This window comes from Mobula birostris, chromosome 10 (assembly GCF_030028105.1).
Source record: "Mobula birostris isolate sMobBir1 chromosome 10, sMobBir1.hap1, whole genome shotgun sequence".
Classification (NCBI taxonomy): Eukaryota; Metazoa; Chordata; class Chondrichthyes; order Myliobatiformes; family Myliobatidae; genus Mobula; species Mobula birostris.
The window spans coordinates 19,420,027-19,439,471 of NC_092379.1; the positions used below are offsets into that span (position 1 = coordinate 19,420,027).

The 19,445-nt window shown below is 45.4% G+C and overlaps 1 gene segment (V, D, J or C); it reads right to left on the reverse strand.

Annotated features, from left to right (window-relative positions):
* Positions 1 to 3,541: 3,541 nt before the first annotated feature.
* Positions 3,542 to 19,087, reverse strand: LOC140203880 (Ig heavy chain C region-like). The segment is given in 7 exon segments: positions 3,542 to 4,242; positions 4,896 to 5,216; positions 6,566 to 6,883; positions 6,972 to 7,274; positions 10,818 to 11,129; positions 17,727 to 18,789; positions 18,899 to 19,087. Coding segments are annotated over 6 exon segments (1,677 nt in total).
* Positions 19,088 to 19,445: the final 358 nt, after the last annotated feature.

Below are 19,445 nucleotides of genomic sequence, written 5' to 3' on the forward strand. Positions count from 1 at the left end.
ATGTCTTATGGTCTTAAGGTCTTTTGGAGTTCCGCAAAATGTTAGGCATGTCGTGGATCACGTAACGTGTTCTGTGTCCTGCATAGAGTAAGGGTGATTTTGTTGAGACACACTGAGGTTGAGGTCCTGTTCAAAGGGCACCGACACCAATGATTCCTTTGAAGACCTCCCTATGTCTCTTTCTAGGTCTGTCTGTCTCTGCTTTAGCCACTCAGATTGTCCTCTGCCTTCTCTCTTCAAACATCCACACAGTTTTTTTATTTGCATAGTTCTGATCTCATCCTTTGTCTCTTCTTGCAATTCTCTCTGTCTCTGTCTCCACTGAACTCACAAGAAGAAAAGAAAACAGGAGAAAGAGTAGACCACCAGATTCCATGCTCTGGGCTGAGATTTCTGGGGATTCGTTCCCTCTGAGAGAAGAAATTTCTCTGCACCTCAGTTTCAAATGTCTGGCTCCTTATTTCGTAACTATGTCCCCTTGCTTGTGACTCTCTGATGGGTGACAATCTCTCAACATCAACCCTCTTGTGCCCCTTTTGTATCTGAAATGTTTGAGTCCAGAAATCCTGGATTCTTCTCAACTGCAAGCAATGCAGACACTGACAGTCTGGCCTCGGTCACTGTCTGACAGTCACTTCAGTTACAGAGACAGGCCCTTTGGCCCATCTAGTATTTAAACTGCCTAGTCCCATTGAATTTCACCTAGACCATAGTCATTCATACCCCTCCCATTCATGTACCTACACTCCAAATTTAGCCTCAGGAATGTCTTATACAACTTCAACATTACATCCAATCTCCTGTACACAATACCTAGATTTGTGAAGGCCAATTGCAACACATCTCACTTAAATTCCATCTGACATTTTTCTGCCCATTGAGTCATAAAGAAGTACAGCCCAGAGACAGGCCTTTCAGCCCATCTAGTCATTGCTGAGCCATTTAAACTGCCAAGTCCCATTGACTTGCACCCAGACCATCGCCCTCCATACCCCTCCCATCCATGTAACCATCCAAACTTCTCTGAAACATTGAAATCGAGCTTGCAAGCACCACTTGCTCTGGGAGCTCATTCCACACTCTCATAAATCTCTGAGTGAAGAAGTTTACCTCATGTTCCTCTTCAACATTTCACCTTTCACCCTTAACCCATGATCTCTAGTTGGCGTTCCTCCCAACCTCAGTGGAAAAAGCCTGCTTGCATTTACCCTATCTATATCCTTGATAATTTTGTATACCTCCATCAAATCTCCCCTCAATCTTCTACGTTCCAGGAAATAAAGTCCTAACCTATGTAATCTTTCCTTTTGACACAGTTTCTCCAGTCCTGGTAGAATCCTTTTAAACTTTCTCTGTACTCTTTCAATCTTATTTACATCTTTCCTGTAGGTTAGTGACTGCACACTGTACTCCCAAATTAGGCCTCACGAATGTCTGATACAACTTAAAGATAACTTCCCATCTCCTGTACTCAGAACTTTGATTTATGAAGACCAATGTGCCAAAAGTTTTCTTTATGATGCTATCTACCTGTGCCCCCATTTTCAATGAGTTATGAACCTTTGTTGTACTGCAATCCTCAGTGTCCTATCGTTCACTGTGTAAGACCTACCCTGGTTGGTCCTACCAAAGTGCAAAACCTCACGCTTGCCTGCATTAAATTCCATCTGCCATTTTACCATCTGGTCAAGATCCCACTGCAAGCTGTGATAGTCTTCCTTGCTGTCTACTCCACCTCCCAGTCTTGGAGTTAATTACAAATTTGCTGATCCAGTTAACTATATTTTCATCTAGATCATTGATTCAGATGACAAACAACAATGGACCCAGCACCAAGCCCTGCGAAACTCCATTAGTCACAGGCCTCCAGTCAGATAAGCAACTATCTACTACCATCTGTGGCTTCTCCCACAAAGCCAATATCCATTCGAAATTACTACCTTATCTTGACATATCTGTAGAATCCTAAAGGATTCTCCTTCACTTTGCCTGCTAGGGCAACCTCATCCATTCTTTTATCCCTTCTTATTTCTTTCTTAGGTGTTTTCTTGCATTTCCTATACCCCATAAGTACTTCATTTGTTCCTACCTGCCTGACCCTGCTGAGACTTCCTTTTCCTTCTTAATCAGGGCCTCAAGATCTCTTGAAGACCAAGGCTCCCTGAATCTGTCATTGTTGCCTTTTAATCTGACAGGCACATACAGCAATGTGCTCTCAAAATTTCATATTTGAAGGTTTCCCACTTACCAAGTACGCCTTTGCCAGAAAACAGCCTGTCCCAGCTCACACTTGCCAGATCCTTTCTGATACCATCAAAATTGGCCTTTCTCCACTTTAGCATCTGAACCTGTGAACCAGATTCATCTTTTTCCATATTTATTTTGAAACTAATTGCATTTTGATCAGTAGATGCAAAGTGTTCCCTTACACTATCTTCTGTCAGCTGCTCTGTCTCATTCCTTAAAAAGGCATGAAGTATTCCACACCGTCTTGTTGGGACCTCTCCGTAATGATTAAGGAAACTTTCCTGTGTACATTTCACGAGATCCATCCCTTTTATAGAATGGGAGTTCAAGTCAATATGTGGAAAGTTGAAATAACACACAATCACAACCTTATGTTTTTTGCAGCAGTCTGTGATCTCCCTACAAATTTGTAGCTCTAAATCCTGCAGACTGCTGGGTCGTCTACAATATGGCCCCATGAACAAGGTCATACCTTTCTTATTCCTCATTTCCACCCATAAAGCCTAACTAGAGAAGTTCTCCAGTCTCTCCTGACTGATCACTGCTGTGACAATTTCCCTGACGAGCAACGCTATCCCTCCTGCACTGATGTGTCTAAAACAATGGAACCCTGGAATACTGAACTGCCATTCCTGCCTCTCCTGCAGCCAAGTCTCACTAATGTCTACAGTATCAAATTCCATATGTTGATCTATGACATGAGCTCATTTGCCTTTCCTACAATAATACTTGCTTTGAAATATACGCAACTCAGAACATTACTCACACCATGCTCAACTGTTTAATTCCTGACATCTGTCTCCACAACCTCTCCACTATCTGTCCTGACTCTCTGGTTCTCATACCCTGCAACTCAAGTTGCATCCCCCACCCCCGCCATGCAGCACAAGCAAACCTTTCCGTAAGGATATTAGTCCCACTTCACTGCAGATGCAAACCATCTGCCCTGACAGACAGACGTTTAACTGCGAAGTTGCAACAGAACAGTTCCCAACAATGACCAGGTGAGGAGCAGCGAGGTTAGTGGGAACAAGGAACCCTCATACAGTGATCCGACATCTTCAACACTGATATGACATTTGGTCAGTGGTTTCAACTCTGAACTCTTCGTCAGATGGCCGTAGGTTCTAATTTCTCTGACCATTAGTTGACAGCTGATCACTGGGACTCATGATGCAGGAAGGGTTTAGACACCATAGATACAAAGACACCTATTTCTCCCCGAATGTGCGCCACCTACCACACCACATGTTGAAGGTTCCTTGTTTCCCGTCTCCAAAAATCACAGCTAGAACATTTTCAAATCATATTTATTGAACTTGGATCGGTACATTGACACAAACAAAGATTTATTACATTGTGGAGTCCCACACAGGGTTGAAATCCATTCAATCATGGCAGAAGAAGGTCTTAGGATGTACGTACAAACTCAGGGATTTGAGGTGAATCATGTTTGTTCCTTAATTTGGTTCTTGATCATAATTTCATTCTTAATTATTTTAAAAGGTCTAGATTTTAAACATGTTTTAATCAGCTAAATAATCCTCTGTTATAATTAATAATCATAAAACTAACAAAACTGGGGTTTCATGGATTGAATCACACAGTATTACACACAAGATTTAAAACTATCAGTCAGAATGAGTGAGACATTGACCAGGGTGGGTTTGCTGTGAGATTTATTGATGCTTCGGAACAGGTTGGTTGGGAGCGACTCATGACCCACCACACAGGAGAAAGTGGTGCCACTATTCCACTCCTCAGGAGAAACCTTCAGCTGACTGGTCATTGTGTTCCAGCCATTTCTGGGGTCCTTGGTCACTGGCTGATTCACAAACCCTGTCTTCAGAAGGGTGTCATTGACCATCCAGGCCACATAGATCTCAGTGGGAGAGAACTTGGTGACCAGGCACATCAAGGTCACAGTCTGATCGGTGACTACCTCATCCGATGAAGGGGGAAGGAGGTAGACATGAGGACGAGTCACAACACCACCTGGAACAGAGAGAATCTCAGTTAGAATGAATCTTACAATAATTCCCTACGTATCCAACACATTCTGGTCTTGCATCAACATGAACAATTTCTAAATCTGAGAGGTTTCACTTTATCTGAAACTAAAGGCTTTTCCCTTTCAGCTCGTCGTTGGGATTTGTGGAGTGGAAATCTTGAACCTGCTGCATTTTACAGCTTCCAGCGAGGTTAGTTTATTCAATTTAATCAACGGGAGTCACTGAACACAGCAACTCGACAGAAAGTGGAACTCAGCCCCTGGACTTGCATTATCCTGTGCTGTTTGTTCCATCTCCCCTGGAGCAGGGGTGGCAGTCTAAGCTGTGTACCTGTGAGAGGGAGTGAGAACCTGTGGAACTCTTTCCCACAGAAAGCACTTGAAGACATCATCTAATATATTCAAGAATGGGTTGAATATACTTCTTCGGGTGAATGGGTCAAAGGATACCTGGAGAAAACAGGGAAAGGGATTGAATTTGGATGATCAGCTGAGACCAGATTGAATGGTTGAGCAGATTGAGAGACCCAGTTACCTGCTCCTGTTCTCATTTTCTATAGTCTATCACAGTGCTGGATGTTGATAAATCTGTCCAGTTGCTAAGATCAGACTCACACTGAATTCTGTCTGCACGTACCTGAGTTCTTCCTGATGGATTTCTTCACTGGTGTTGGCAAACTCTTGTCCTCTATCACACATGAGTACTCAGCCCCACTGTTCCACTCTGCAGCAGGGACTGTCAGTCTGCTGGTGATCATGTCTTCACCTCCGTTGCTGTCTGGACCCAGAATCCTCACCCCATCTTCCCTCTTCCTTCCGTCCACCTGCCAGATTACACTGAATCCCTGTAAATCACTGTGAACCACCTCACACAGAATAGTCGCTGTCCTCTTTGTCCAGACCTCTTCGAAGGAAGGTTTGCTTAAAGTGACAGAGGGGCGGGTGTCTGGACAGTCATCTGGGAGAAATGTCACAATTATTATTTTACCATTCCCCAATGGACGAATTTCTCACTGACAAGACCAGCATTTCTGTTCATCTCTGGTCAACGATTTGCCAGTCCCATCAAGACGAGATGAGACCAATCTACATTGGTGAAGAAAGGAATCTCCCCTTTTGAGCAGACAGGGTAAACACCATGAGGGAACGTAAATGAACAAGATTGGCCCTTACATTGTTTTTGCAGTTTCATAGTCACTTAAACTGTTCCCAGATACTTATTAAAACAAATACAGAAAATCCCCAGTATTTCAGAGTGTGTCGGTGGCACAGGAAACAGAGCAAAGTTTCACATGAAAATCTTCCAGAAAATACACTTCATATTTCAAAATTTATGAGAAATATTTAGTTTCTGTCACAAATATTAAAATACACTCTTTTTCTCTATAAGGTGTAACGAAAATTTGCTGCTGCTTTGTCAGAACGTTGTGTGTTCAAGCTGCCCTCCAGAGGCTTCTACACATTGTCCAGGCTGACTATTCCCACACAGGAGCAGAGGGAGAGCTGCTCTGCTGGAAATTCAGTCACAACTGAGACACTGATTGGAGGCATGGGATAATGTTCAAAGGCAGATGGAGAGAACATTTTGAAGCCGCGTATCAGCGATTTCCAGAGTGCCTGTCCAGTGAAATGGTCGGGATTCTCCTCCAGTTATGAAAGTATTTTCTGGGATACTCTTATTTCTGTGGTGGAAGTGTGGATTATGTTGGTTGAGAGTGGAAAACAAACCCATGATTGGCCGTTTTAAGTGCTAAGAGTGATTAAAAAGATGAAGGCATTGAGGCTGAGTCAATGGACAAACCGGTATTCGGCTCACTTCTCGACGAGGCTTCACTCGCCTCAGCACTGACCTGACTCTGCAGCTGCGGCCTGCAGCCATCGGCACTCACCTCAGCACTGAGCCTGGCTCCACGGCCGTGGCCTGCAGCCATCGGTCTCCTGGACCGGCTGCAGTGCTGAACTGGCAACGTGGCTGTGGATTTACTTCAGGGGGCTCTGCGGTTCAGGTTCTGTAGATTGTTTGTTTGGATTTTTTTTATTGTTTGCACAATTTGTTCTTTCTCTTTCACGCATTGGATGTTTGACCCTGAATTCTATTGTATTTCTTTGTTTTGTGACTGTCTGCAAGAAGAGAATCTCAAAGTTGTATATGGTGCACATACTTTGATAATAAATGTGCTTTGTACTTTCAACTTTATCAGTTCACTCACAAAACTAAACCAGGACTGCACCGTGATTCAGTGCTGACCTTGAATTCATTGCACAATGTAAACAATTTCAATAATGGGTTGAGTCCCAGGACCCTACCTTGGACGTTCTTCACTTGCTTCTTGATACTGCTGTTGGAGGGAGGATGAGTCACTGTACAGCTGAAGACTGATTCTGTCTTCCACTCCTGTAAACTCACGGTCAGGAAGCGTCCGGCACTGAAAGTCCACCCCTGCTCCAGAGCGGTCGGTGTCGCGCTGGTGTTGGAGGTGATCACGGTGCTGCCTTTCTCCCAGGTGACATTTATTTGATCCGGGTAGAATCCAGAGACCACACACTCCAGTGTGGCTGTTTTCCAATTCTTTATCTCTTCCTGAGCTGGAGGCAGCAGTCTGACCTTGGGACTTCTTATCTCAACTGGAATAGAAAAGAAAACAAAGGAAATGTCAAACATTTTGACTCAGGTAACTAATGCTGGCCATTTAATCACTGGTCTCTTGCCCACCTTTGGTGCTATTGGTCCGTGCTGACACTGGGGAAGCTGAAGGAGATTCCTGAGCAGAGCACTCATACTCCACCCCACTGAACCACTCCTCCACACTGATCTGGAGTTCGCTGAGCACTCTGTATCGGGACCCGTCCCTCTCCGCTTGATGGGTGTGAATTCCTTTAGTTTTCTCCTTCCCGCCCACGTGCCAAGAGACGTGGATGTCTTCGGGATCTGTACAGATAACTGTGCACCTCACGGAAGCAGACTTGTCGATCCACATCTCTTCAATGTCGGGATTTTGAATAAATACAGACAATTCTGTGGGTTAGAAATGGAAATGCTCAGAATCTTACTGGAGATATTTCCATTGGTTGTGTTAGGTCCAGGGCTAAATCATGTGTCTCATAATCCTGTTAGCTTTGATTAAGAAGAGAAAATCAGAACAAAAGATGTGCTAACTAAATTTCGAATCCCTTTCTAATAACTGTACCAATCGGTTCACTGTGAGACGGAGCTCTGTGAGACAGAGAAGCATGCAGATTTCTCAGCAGAGACACAGCTCAGTATATTCTTTGCTTGGAGACTCAGTGCCATTGATTAGTAACAATGAACACTGTGAATCAATGAGAATTCCTTTCTCCATCTGAGCTGAGCCTGGGATTCACTCAGTTTAATAACTTCACATCCCGACATTCCAGTCTCACTGTGGCTGTGCCTCTCCTCATCTCTGCAACCTTCACCACCCACACAAGCTTCAGACAACATCGTATTCTTTCAACTCTGCTCACTCATACACCTGCACTACTTCTGCTGGTGCCTGTGGTTTTAGCATTCTTGCTGACAAACACTGAAGTCTCTGTCTCACTTGAAATGAGCAGCTGTGGTCGGAGTGTATCCATAAATTAGGGACTGATGAACTGGCAACAGGGGTTCAAATCCCAACCCGGTGGATGGAAGTTTATATTCATTTCATCAATGCTTCTTGGAATAAAAGAAGACTACAGAGGTATTTGTAGTGTTATTCTCTGTGGTAACTTCCGGAGAGAAGCCTCATCTGGTCTGGCTGGTTTGTGATTCCAGCAACACGGCTGGAGCTGAATCACCATCAGGAAGGAGGCAGCAAGTCCCTCAGTTCCAGAGAGATCAGTGATCGATGGGAAATGATAAATGAATAAAACAGCTCTTTGATCAAGTGTTGGGTCACCTGTACTCTGGTTAGAGTCAGTTTTGTGTGATTGCACTCAAGTGAAGTTGTTGAGGTCGTCTCCCAATGCACGATCGTCAGTTCACTTACATTGCAGCTCTCTGCACTTTGTGTTCACCATTTACACACTCGGTCACCTTCAGGCCCGTGGGGTGTTTTTGCTCTTTGACATTTAGTGTGGAGGCGGATTGTGTTTGTGTCATGGCTGAGACCTTCAATGAGACTATGAGTCACTGTCTTTGTCTGAAGAAAGAGCAGACGCAACACACACGGTTCCAGTCTGACTGGGTCGGATCATCCGACAAGGTATGATGTGTATTTCTTAACCTTTCTCATTTCAGTAAGATTATGAGCAATTTTCTTTTAAAACAGAAAGTCCGTTGGTGTGGTCCAGATGATCATTGTTGTCATGTAATATCATAAATATGCAAACCTAGGTGTACACTGAAGAGTCACTGAATTGTGAATCGCAGTTTAATCAGCACTGTGATGTTGTTAAACATGTTTTTTGCAGGTTTCTCAGTTATGTCCCATATCAGCACTGTCTTGATGTTCAGCAGTCACTTGGAAATGTTCCCTTTATTGCTGAATGCTGGTGTTATTCCACAAGAAGTATAGAATTCTGTCAATGCTTGAGTAATTCTAACAAAACATTCTCCTTTCTGATATTCCTTGGGATCACTGAGTTGCCCTCTTGGACTGAATTCAGTGTCCGGCACGTGGACCAATGTAACTTTAGCAATTTGTCTGATCCAGGATTTAAACACAAAGCATAACAGATTGGACAGGAGACTGGTTAGACCCCTGTGTCTTGTCTCACCGATTTGTCTTGTGCCCAACATTATCAAAGGGTCATCCGTCCTTTGACAGAGTCAATTTAGAATTTCAGCCCCGTTCACCTTCATCACCTCATGCCTCACAGCCATTGGGTGAAAAACAGGTTCCAGTTCTTGCTGACTGGAGTTAGACAACAGGGAATCTGGCCAAAGAAACTGGAATTGGGATCTGAGTCACACTGAAGCAACAATGTACACAAATGAATGAGTGTATGGACAACCAGAAACACAGGAGATTCTACAGATGCTGGAAATCTTGAACAACACACACAAAGTGCTGGAGGAACTCGGCAAGTCAGGCAGCATCTATGGATGGAAATAAACAGTCGATATTTTGGGCTGAGAGATTTCACTGGTACAGGAAAGGAAGTGGGCAGAAGCCAGAATAAGAAGGTGGGAGGAGTAGAGAGGAATACATTCTGTCAGATGAGAGGTGAGACCAGGTGAGGGGGAAAGTGTGTGGATGGGGGAGGCAGTATGAAGTAAGAAGCTGGTAGGGCATAAGTGGAAGAGATAAATGGCTGAAACAGAAGGAATCTGAGAGGACAGTGGACCATGGAGGGAAGTGCAGGAGAAGGGGAACCAAATGGAAATGATGGGAAGGTGAGGAGAAACGAAGGGATGAGGGTGTATCTAGTATGAGGAATAGAATAAAAGGGAGAATAAAGGAGTGGGGGATCATTACTGGAAGTTAAAAAATAAGTATTCATGGAATCAGTTTGGCAGGTACCTGGATGGAATATGAGGTGTTGCTACTCCAACCTGACTTTGGCCTCACCATGGCAGTAGAGGAGCCCATGGACAGACATGACAGAATGGGAATGGAAAGTCAAATTGAAATAGGTGGCCACGAGGATAATAGAAATGTGATTGGAGAGGTAGTCAGTTTCAATCGTGTTTTATTCTCTCTCTGTTAAACTTCAATCCCAATGGATACCAGAGGCAGGTCTAGAATCCAGTAAGTGGATAGCAATAAAATTCATTGATGAATTGTATACACAGCCAATCACTTTATTTCACACTTTCCTGCTGAACAATGATACTGTTGGGTAGAACCATCGGAGAATGTTGCATTGAGATTACTCTGGTAAAAGAACTTTGGCACAGGCTCCGAAAAACAGCTGGGACATTTTCCACCTGGAAATGGAAGATTCATAGATTTAAGTGTTAGATATTTTTTACCTTTTTTCCCATGCTTGGAAAAAAGGGAGCCCCACATATTCCCACTCTGTATCCTTTGTATGTCACATCCTATCAGGATGAGGTTTTGTCAGCCATGATAAATGAATGTGCTCTCTGAACCTGGTCAAGGATCTGAGGACACAAGGTCACAACATTCACTTGAGGATTGGGCATCAATTCAAAATTAATCCCGCCACCTACATTTCAGTGAGTGGACAATCGACAGAAGAGTCTCTCAGGAAACACTGGAAATAGACTCTGGAGACTGAAACAAATGCAAAATTGCAGAGATATTTTTTTGAGGAACTAACACTGAGAAGACAGTGAAAAGGGAACAGGGAGATTTTCTCTAGAAGGTAAAACATGGGACGTGAGCTTTGCTCACTAAATTATTTTCATTATAACTACAAACATAGACAACTAAAATTATTGAGACGGAATGGACAGGTGACCTGATCTTACACCTTTCCTGCCCAGTAGATGGGGTTAAAGCTGCTGGTGATATGAGTTGATTCAAAGTGCAAGACTCATCTGTACATCACTCAACAAGATCGACAGTAGGGACAGGAATTGGGTGGGAGTATCAGTTAAGTAGTTTAGTATTGTAAGATAATTAATTTTTCTTCAGACATCACTCACCCTCTTGATACGTCATGTTGACCTGACCACTGAAACTGGAAGGTGCGTGATTCACTTCACAAATATATTTCTGTTTCTTGGTCCATTCCTGCACAGGCACTGTCAGGTAAGCGATTGTTTCAAATCCACCATCAGATCTCGGAGTGGAAGGGAGAATGATGCCTTTTTGGGCAGATCCAGCTTTTTTCCAGGATACTTTAACGTTGTCAGGAGCGAATCCAGATATCACACAGCCCAGGACAGCATTTGCTTGACTGTGGATTGCCTCCCGGGATGGAACAAGGGAGCTGAGCTTCGGAGCTTTAGGAAGATCTGTAACACATTTAATATCTGTCAGTACATGATTGCTTTGCCCATGTTTTTGACTTCATTCTCCCTCATCCCAGGCAAGTTCCCCAATTCCAGCCCTCTCAAGAATGTTGTTAATTTACAGCTGATCTGATGATCTGATGGCTCACACCAGTGAGTGGGAGGGCTGGGTGTATAACTTGGGCCTCCCAGCAGTGTGTCCCACTGTGCTATGATATTGCAGAGAGGTGGGTCATGGGGCTGAGGTGCAGACCTGCCATATCTAATTGTTTAATGGAGAATGACTGATACCAGCTCCTGTGAGCAGCAGTACATGGTGTGGTACAGTTTCCACTGGCAAGTTTGGGAAACACAATTTTACTTTCAATGAGAAAGAAGAACAGATGGACAGGAGGAAATTATTTTTTTTTGTAACTGCAAAGGCTTGTTCAGATCTGTGAGAAACTGGTTAAAGAAGGGCAGTGGAGTGGATTCCTCCATCACATTCACAAGGGATTGCTTTTACCAGAAGAAGGGCAGCTGCAGGGTGGAGGGGGAAAGTGCGGAGGAGTGGGGTAAAGTTTAAATTGTTGTTCTGTGTGCAGGGGCACGATGGGCCAGCGGTCTCTGTATGTGTACAGGAGCTGATCTGTAGGGAGGGTTTAGTGGGAGGGGGTGGTGGAGAGGCTCCTGAAATTAGACAATGGAGCGGATACAATGGAGGCAGATCCTGATACTGAGTTTCACTGCCCATATTGACTGTTATACATTTTCTCACTGCTGTTGTAAGAGCAGAAGAAAGGAGTTAGTTGCCATGCTCCTGCATTATCTGACAAAGCTTCCTACTCCAGATTTATGCTCTGACATCAGTGCAGCTTTCGATATAAATTATTTCTGATACTAACGTTGAGGTTGAGGTTTCTGCCACTGCGATGTCACACTCCCTGCCTTGCAGGAGTAGACTTTATTCTTCTTCTAGTCCGCCGCAGAGACTTCAAGCAAGCTGCTCATTATGTACTTAGAATTTTGCCCCAACACCGCCGGGTATTTCTTATTTTTTTTTTAGCATGTCATACCAGACGTTCAGCCATTCTTGTCTGGCACGTGGTGTCAGGATTAACCGGGTCATGTTATGAACGTTCCTGACTTGACCCTTATATATTTCTTACGAGGCCAAGTGGCTATCTCGACACTCAACCGGGCACGGATGGACAGTGTGCTCGGGAGTGGGGAAAGCGTGCTAGGGAGTGGCCTAACCAGGATTTGAACTCGGGAACATTCGCTCCAGAATCTGGTGCTGATCTCACTGCGCCACCAGCCGGCCTGGAATTTCTTAATTCCAGTGGTGATGTCCCCACTGTTAGTGGACCATGTCTGACTGATGCTCTCAGGCTGATAGTCCTTGACCAGACAGAGGAGGCTGATGCCTTGGTCAGATTCTGTGTTGCAGGAAGGAGTGATGTAGACTGATGGTGCGGACTTGACCTCTGAAATGGAAAGAAATTCACAGGCGGTTCTCTGAATAAATGCATTACTGGCAGAGAAAGGAGACGTTTTATAAAGCAGTAATTTTCAAAATTATTCACCTCATGAAACAAAGCTGATATCACTTTAACACTCAGCTGTGAGTCTGTGTTGCTGAGGTAGGAGGGTGTGGATCAATCCCACAGTGGCAACTTGGACTCACAATCCAGGCCAACACTTCAGTGCAGGACTGAGGCAGTGACCCAATGTCCGATTGGTGGAATTTCAGCCAAAATACCAAAGTGACAATCTGTCTCTCCTCCAAATACAATTCCTGATTCTGAGAAGTCTGTTAGCACTTGATCAATGAAGTTTACAAAAAAAGTAAGATTTAGAAGTATCTTATGGAATAATTCTGATGTGTTCAGTGTTGCTGTTGATGAGAGGAGTGATTGGTGTGGATATAGTGGTACCCAGTCTCCAGCACCATGTGTGCAGTATAGTGGAGGTTGGGAAATGGACTCTGCTTCTGAAATTCAACTCAACAGACTACATGATGCAGCTGACACTGCCTCACATATTTACCGTGTGTGACTGAGCAAGAATTCCAACCCCACTGAGTCTGTGGAAACTACTGGCTAACTGGGAGGGAATGGTAACTTGCATCAGAAAGGACAGAGGAACTGTGGAAATACATTAGCCCAGACTCTGTGGAGAAGTGTCGGCCAACACAACCGACAGTGACGATGAGATTCCTGGGGAGATGGAGAATTCTCAAAGTGTTGTTAGATGTAGGTGATATTCTCACTGAACGACCAGCCCAGAGAGGAAATGCAGGTTGTAGCAATTCCCAACCACTTAAGGTGTGAAATACACTTGAAAGCACTGTTTCTTAATTCATTTCACAGGAAAAGGAGACGTGTTGACTTACTAAGGTAGGTAAAGGTGCGAAGATCAATTAGCTAATTGACCAATTGACAGCTTTGACAGGTGGATATGTGGTTTGACCAGTTGTCAGAATTACCTTGAACAGTGTTGTGGACGGGGTTTGTTCTGACCCACTGACGTGACATCATTCACCTCATGATTGACACTGTCAATGACAGATTGTTGCTGGTGGATGAGGTTAAAATCACCCAAAAAGACTGTGTGGACACAGCAGGAGCTCTGGGAGTAGGAGACTAGCGGGAGGGTATGTGTTAGACAGTGTGAATTGCAGTAGATGAGGGCTTTGTTGCCCAACAGTAAGATGGTCAACAGACACACACAGGCTTCAGATTGATTCTGCTATTGGAAGGGCAGCAAATTCAACATTTGGAGTGGAAGTGCAGTGGTGGGAAGGTCACAATTTCATTCAGGGGCAAAATAATGAAATATTCACTTCACAGTCATCACTCTGGGACAAAAGGCATAAAATATTGAAACCTGGGTTTCAAATAGAATGAATATAAATCAATAACTATCTCAAGTAGATAGGAATCGATATAATGTAACTGGTCAGTAATGACAGCTGCATTGTTTTGAACCATTTCAAGGTGACACTGGGGACTGTGAACTCAGAATATTTGCCTTCCTGAGTAAACACAGGTGATTCAGGTTGACAGGACAGGCAGAGCAGAGAAATGGTCCCTTTCTCATTCCTTTCAGACTGGGCCTGAAACAACCAGTGAAATGCTGACGTCAGACTCCCCATCGGGGACACAACTTCTGTCAAACAGTGGGACAAGCTGACCTGTGCTGTGATTGAAGTGTCACAGGAGAGAAAGCACAGGGCACGGTGCCAGCCGGACCATGTCCACACAGACCGGGCTGAATGGTGCTGGTTCAAACCTACTGGGACTCTCCCCACACTCCTAACACTGGGAAAGGTGGGACCTCACTGGGTTTCTGGATGCTGGCGGCTTGTGTTGAGGTGTATCAGGGCCTCAGCATTAAATAGCCTCAGACAACACCCTGCTGGGACTCTGGGTCCAGAACACCCTGATAGGAGGGCTTTGTCTTGTGTTAATGCTGTCATGTAATTTAACAGGTTCAAAATGACTTGGAAACATTAAAGTTAATGTAAATTCCTGTGGCAACAATTAACTTTGCATATTTTGTTTAAAATAATAAATCTGAAATGCATTAAAACATAATAATCAGACAGAAATCATTCCTGGATAAATCCCTTCCCAAGGCCCAGAATCCCCAGTCAGATGAATGGAAAATGTGATCCTTTGTCAGGTCCGGCCTGTGAGGGAAACGTGGAGGTGGATTTCCCAGTGTTACCCTGGGAATTCCAGCAGGACCTGGTGCCATGTGGTAGTGTGTGGTCACTGCTCTGGAGGCATATGTCACTCAGTAAATCCTGGGTTACAGTGGTCTGTGGAACTGTGAGATTGACTCCAGTGTAAGTGACTGAACACTAGTTGTCTCCTTCAGACTGCCAGCCACAACCAGCACCATTTCACCCACACTATCCTCAGCTTCCCAGGTAGACAGTACCTCAGGAAAGGGCTGGTCAGCTGTAGTCTGAGGAGCCTTACTGCTCTTTATCAGTGTCAACCCCTGACAGCAGGGGAATTGCTGGACCAAAGACTAGGGACCATATGGATGGCCTATAACTAACTAGTGTTTGTCTATTCATCTACTGCATAGTCAGAATTCAGCTGAGGACTTCTCAGTGGTGGGGAGCTTTAGGAATTGTAGGCTGAAAGTGACCATTCCCTTCCAACATCACCCAAACGGACGAGATTGTCATGTCGTAGTTCAGTTTGTGGGAACAAGATGCAGACAAGTTGGAGGTTTAGTCCCCCACATGAAGTGACACACTGCAGAAGTACTTGCTGGGTTGGAAAAGGCTCTGGGATGTTCTGGGGTTGTAGAAGTCAATGAAAAACAGATTGTTTTCTTGAAAATAAATTCTGTAAAATAACACTGGAAACAGCGTAGTTGCCAGAAATCAGACTGACGGAGTCTGGTGAAAGGTCACTGATGTGAAACATTCACTCTGCTTCTCACCCACAGATGGTCCCTGAGCTGCTCAGTGTCGGCAGTGCAGGAGGCACAATAATGTCAGTCGGTGAGATTTGCAGCTGAGGATCTTTTACATCCCGGGACCAGCAGGTGGTAAGTACAGTTCTGTCTGGATCAGTGTTCCTCTGGGTCTTTGTAAAAACACCCAACGAACTGACTGCAGGGTGCTGGGGTGAAGAGAGGAACTGGATCTGGGTGGGTCACAGGGTGCGGGGGTGAAGAGGGGAACTGGATCTGAGTGGGTCACAGGGTGCTGGGGTGAAGAGGGGAACTGGATCTGGGTGTGTCACAGGGTGCTGGGGTGAAGAGGGGAACTGGATCTGGGTGGATCACAGGGTACTGGGGTGAAGAGGGGAACTGGATCTGGATGGGTCACAGGGTGCTGGGGTGAAGAGGAGAACTGGATCTGGGTGGATCAGCTCAGAAGAAATTTGCAATGAAATAACACTTGGGAATTTGTACGAAATGATTGCCCAGAATCAGCAGATTGGGGGAGACTCAGTCTGATTTTAGTCTGTATTGTACTAAGTGGATAGAATATCGGGTAGTATGAACGAAAGGTGGGCAGTTTTATTTATTCATCCTTTGGGATCTGGGCTTTGCCGGTAAAGTCTGAATGAATTACGCATCTGAGCTGCTATTCAGAGGGCATTTGGAGACAAACACATTGATGGATCAGGAGTCATAAATAGGCTCGAAGGGTCAGGATGACAGATCTCCTTCCCTGAGGGACATCAGTAAAACTGAAGGGTCATCATTACCAATGATTGGATTTAAAAACAATACCAATTATTAAAATCTTGGAAATCCGACCACAGATCCAAATCTGTATTATGAACTGAGTATAAATTTGTCAATTTTGTTATGGTGGTATCCGTGGACTGTTCATCCATCCCTCTGCACTACTCATTTGCTTTGATGTACTGTCCTGTTTCCAATCACTCCAAATCCAACCTTGTGCCTGTCCATTGGATCACTGTGTCCACGGTGTCCTGGACAATATTTCTCCTTCAATAACATCACCAGAACAGACTGTCTGATCGTTCTCGCCTTGCAGTTTGTGGATTCTGCTGTATGCAGAGTGGCTCCACATTCCCGACTCTACAACAGGGCTGTACTTTGAAACAACTTCATTGCCTGTGAAGACCTCGGGGGCACCATGAAAGGTGCTCTGTAAATGTCAGCACTTTATCTCACAACCACTTTTACTGAATCACCAGCAACACTGGTTAACGTAGGAAAACACTTGTTAAACAAACCCAGTCGGGGGATGGAGGAGGACAAGAAATTAGATGAGTTGCTCTGTCTGTGAACTAAGAATAAACAGTTCATTTGAACAGTAAAGTTCAACTCGTGTCCCGTGAGTGTGTGATGGGACAGGTTGGGGGAAGCTTCACTCTGTGTCTAATCTCTGCTGCCCCTGTCCTGGGAGGGATGGGACAGTGCAGAAGGATCTTTGTATCTAATCCGTGGCTGCCAGGACAGGACATGGGAGCTGTGATCTGCATTTAACTCATGCTCTGTGTACTCTGGGGTGCTTGTTGGAATCCCTTTGAGGAAGAATTTCCCAGATTTACAAGATAAATACTGATTCCATTGAATGATAGAGCAGAGAGTGAGGCCGTTCATCCTATTGTTTCTGTGCTTCATTTAGCTGAGCAAACCCAATAGACCCATTGGTCTCTCTGCTCTTCCCTGTATCCCTACAAAAGGCGGATCTCATCCTGTTCCCTCTCCACACTCACTATTGGCCATCACCATCATTCAGGCAGTGTGTCCCAGATCACAAACCTTCATCAACAAACCTTCCCTTAAATGCTCCCCTATTACACATTATTGAATTGAACGCTTCCCTCCCCACCCCACCTGCACCACTCCCCACTCCCCCACCCAACAATGCAAGGCTGCCCGGAACGTGTGAAGGAATTGAGATTTCAGTTCCCCGCCTTACCTTTCCTGCACCACTTCCCCACTGCCTTCCCAACTCCAAAAATCTTCCCCACAGTACCCCACCTCCTCGCCCATCAGGGAATAAAACTAAAACCTCAATTCCATCAATTAATCCTGGGATATCGCCGATACTTTTGCTGTATCCCAGGACGGACCTCATGCCGGACATTACATGATGGGACTGACACCCACCTGTACCCTGGGGATATTGAGACATCAACCAGATCATACATGTGTACACCGTTCCCTCAGATTATGTCTGAATCCCATTACCTTCAACATGAAAGCAGCCGACAGTAAAACCCAATCCCAGTAATTTGACACCGAACAGATCCATTGTTGTCACTGACAGGGAACAAGTTCAACTGCACTGAAACGCTCAGCCCCTGAACGTGGCTTCAGTCGGTGCTGAGGATCAGAAGCCAGACTTGAACCAAACACTGAGCTCACTCAGCACAATCGGCCGGTGTCAAGGCACAGTCTGGTGACAAGATCCGACCCCATTCCCCTGAGCCTGTTCCCGGTCTGTGGACAGTGCACTGGTGGGTGGGGTGTGTACCCTTGTACTGTTACTGTGCTCTAGAGAAACCCGCCGGTTCGGGGAGATTCATGTACTTTCTCTAAATATCAACATGATCCCTGTCCGGACCGGGAGCAGCCGCTTCCAGGATTTCCATCCCAAACTCTGTCCTTGTCTCTTGTTGGCGTGTGAGTAAAGGCATTTTCACAATTTCCCTGTCTGCGGACACCGGCTCCCGCCATCCCCCAGAATCAGAGTCAAATCCTTTTGGGCTTTTAATTGTCCAGAAATGGGCATTTGCGCCCAGCAGTCCGAGTAAGGCTTCAGGGATTTGACTCTGGGAAGCAGCAATGCGGAATCCGTGGAGACAGACTGCGCTGCAGACGCTCCTTTGTCGGGACCAATTTCTGTTCAGCTCCCCATCACCGTGCTCCCACCCTCTCGCACAGTAATAGGTGGCAGTGTCGTCCAGTCTCAGGTTGTTCATTTGCAGATAGACGGTGCTGCTGTCCTTGGAAACAGTGAACCGGCTCTGGACTCCAGGCGCGTTGTACTTGTTACCACCACTCGATATGTCTGCCAGCCACTCCAGCCCTTTCCCGGAGACCTGTCTCACCCAGTCCATGCTATAGCTGCCGAGGCTGAACCCACTGACCGCACAGTCAGTCTGTGAGAATGTCCGGGCTTTACCACAAGCTGACTCGGGCTGTGTCAGCACGACGGCGGACCGCACGCCTGTCAATAAAAAAGAGCAGAAATTAATAAAATGTTCCACGGTCAGGGGTTCACAAAGCCTCTGAGAAACAGCCGGTCCCGGTTGAGCGACAAGCGGCGGGACACCCACCTGCCAGACAAGACAAGGGAAGACAGAAATAAGGCACGACCCCCATCGCCCTGAACACTGAGCCGGACTTGGACACTTTGAGATCGGCGGCTTCAGCTCAGGCCGGCTTTGTCCGGAGTCGCAGTGAGCGCTGTTTAGATAGGGACGTGGGCTGTGAGTGAGAGAGGGAGCCGCGGTTTGAACAGGCTCTCACACACTGAAACCAGAGGCGCAGCTTCCTGTCCCCACCCACAGCAGCGATTTCAATTCCCCAAAAGATGTTTGTCTCTGCAACAGGCGGCAGGTCAGCGGCAGTGACCAGATCCGGATTAAAGATCGGTCACTCTCTGTTCGATTCATCAATTTCAGCGATGAACAGTTTGTTTAAACTGAAACACACAGAATCCCAGCGAGAGAGAATGAGAGACACCAGTCAGTGGACGGATATCCCCCGGGAGACAGGGACTGAGAGACCAGTCAATGGACAGATATTCTCCTTAGAGACATAGGCTGAGACTGTCTTTGCAGGAAAATGTATGAAGCAACAAAAAGAGTTACCACACAATCT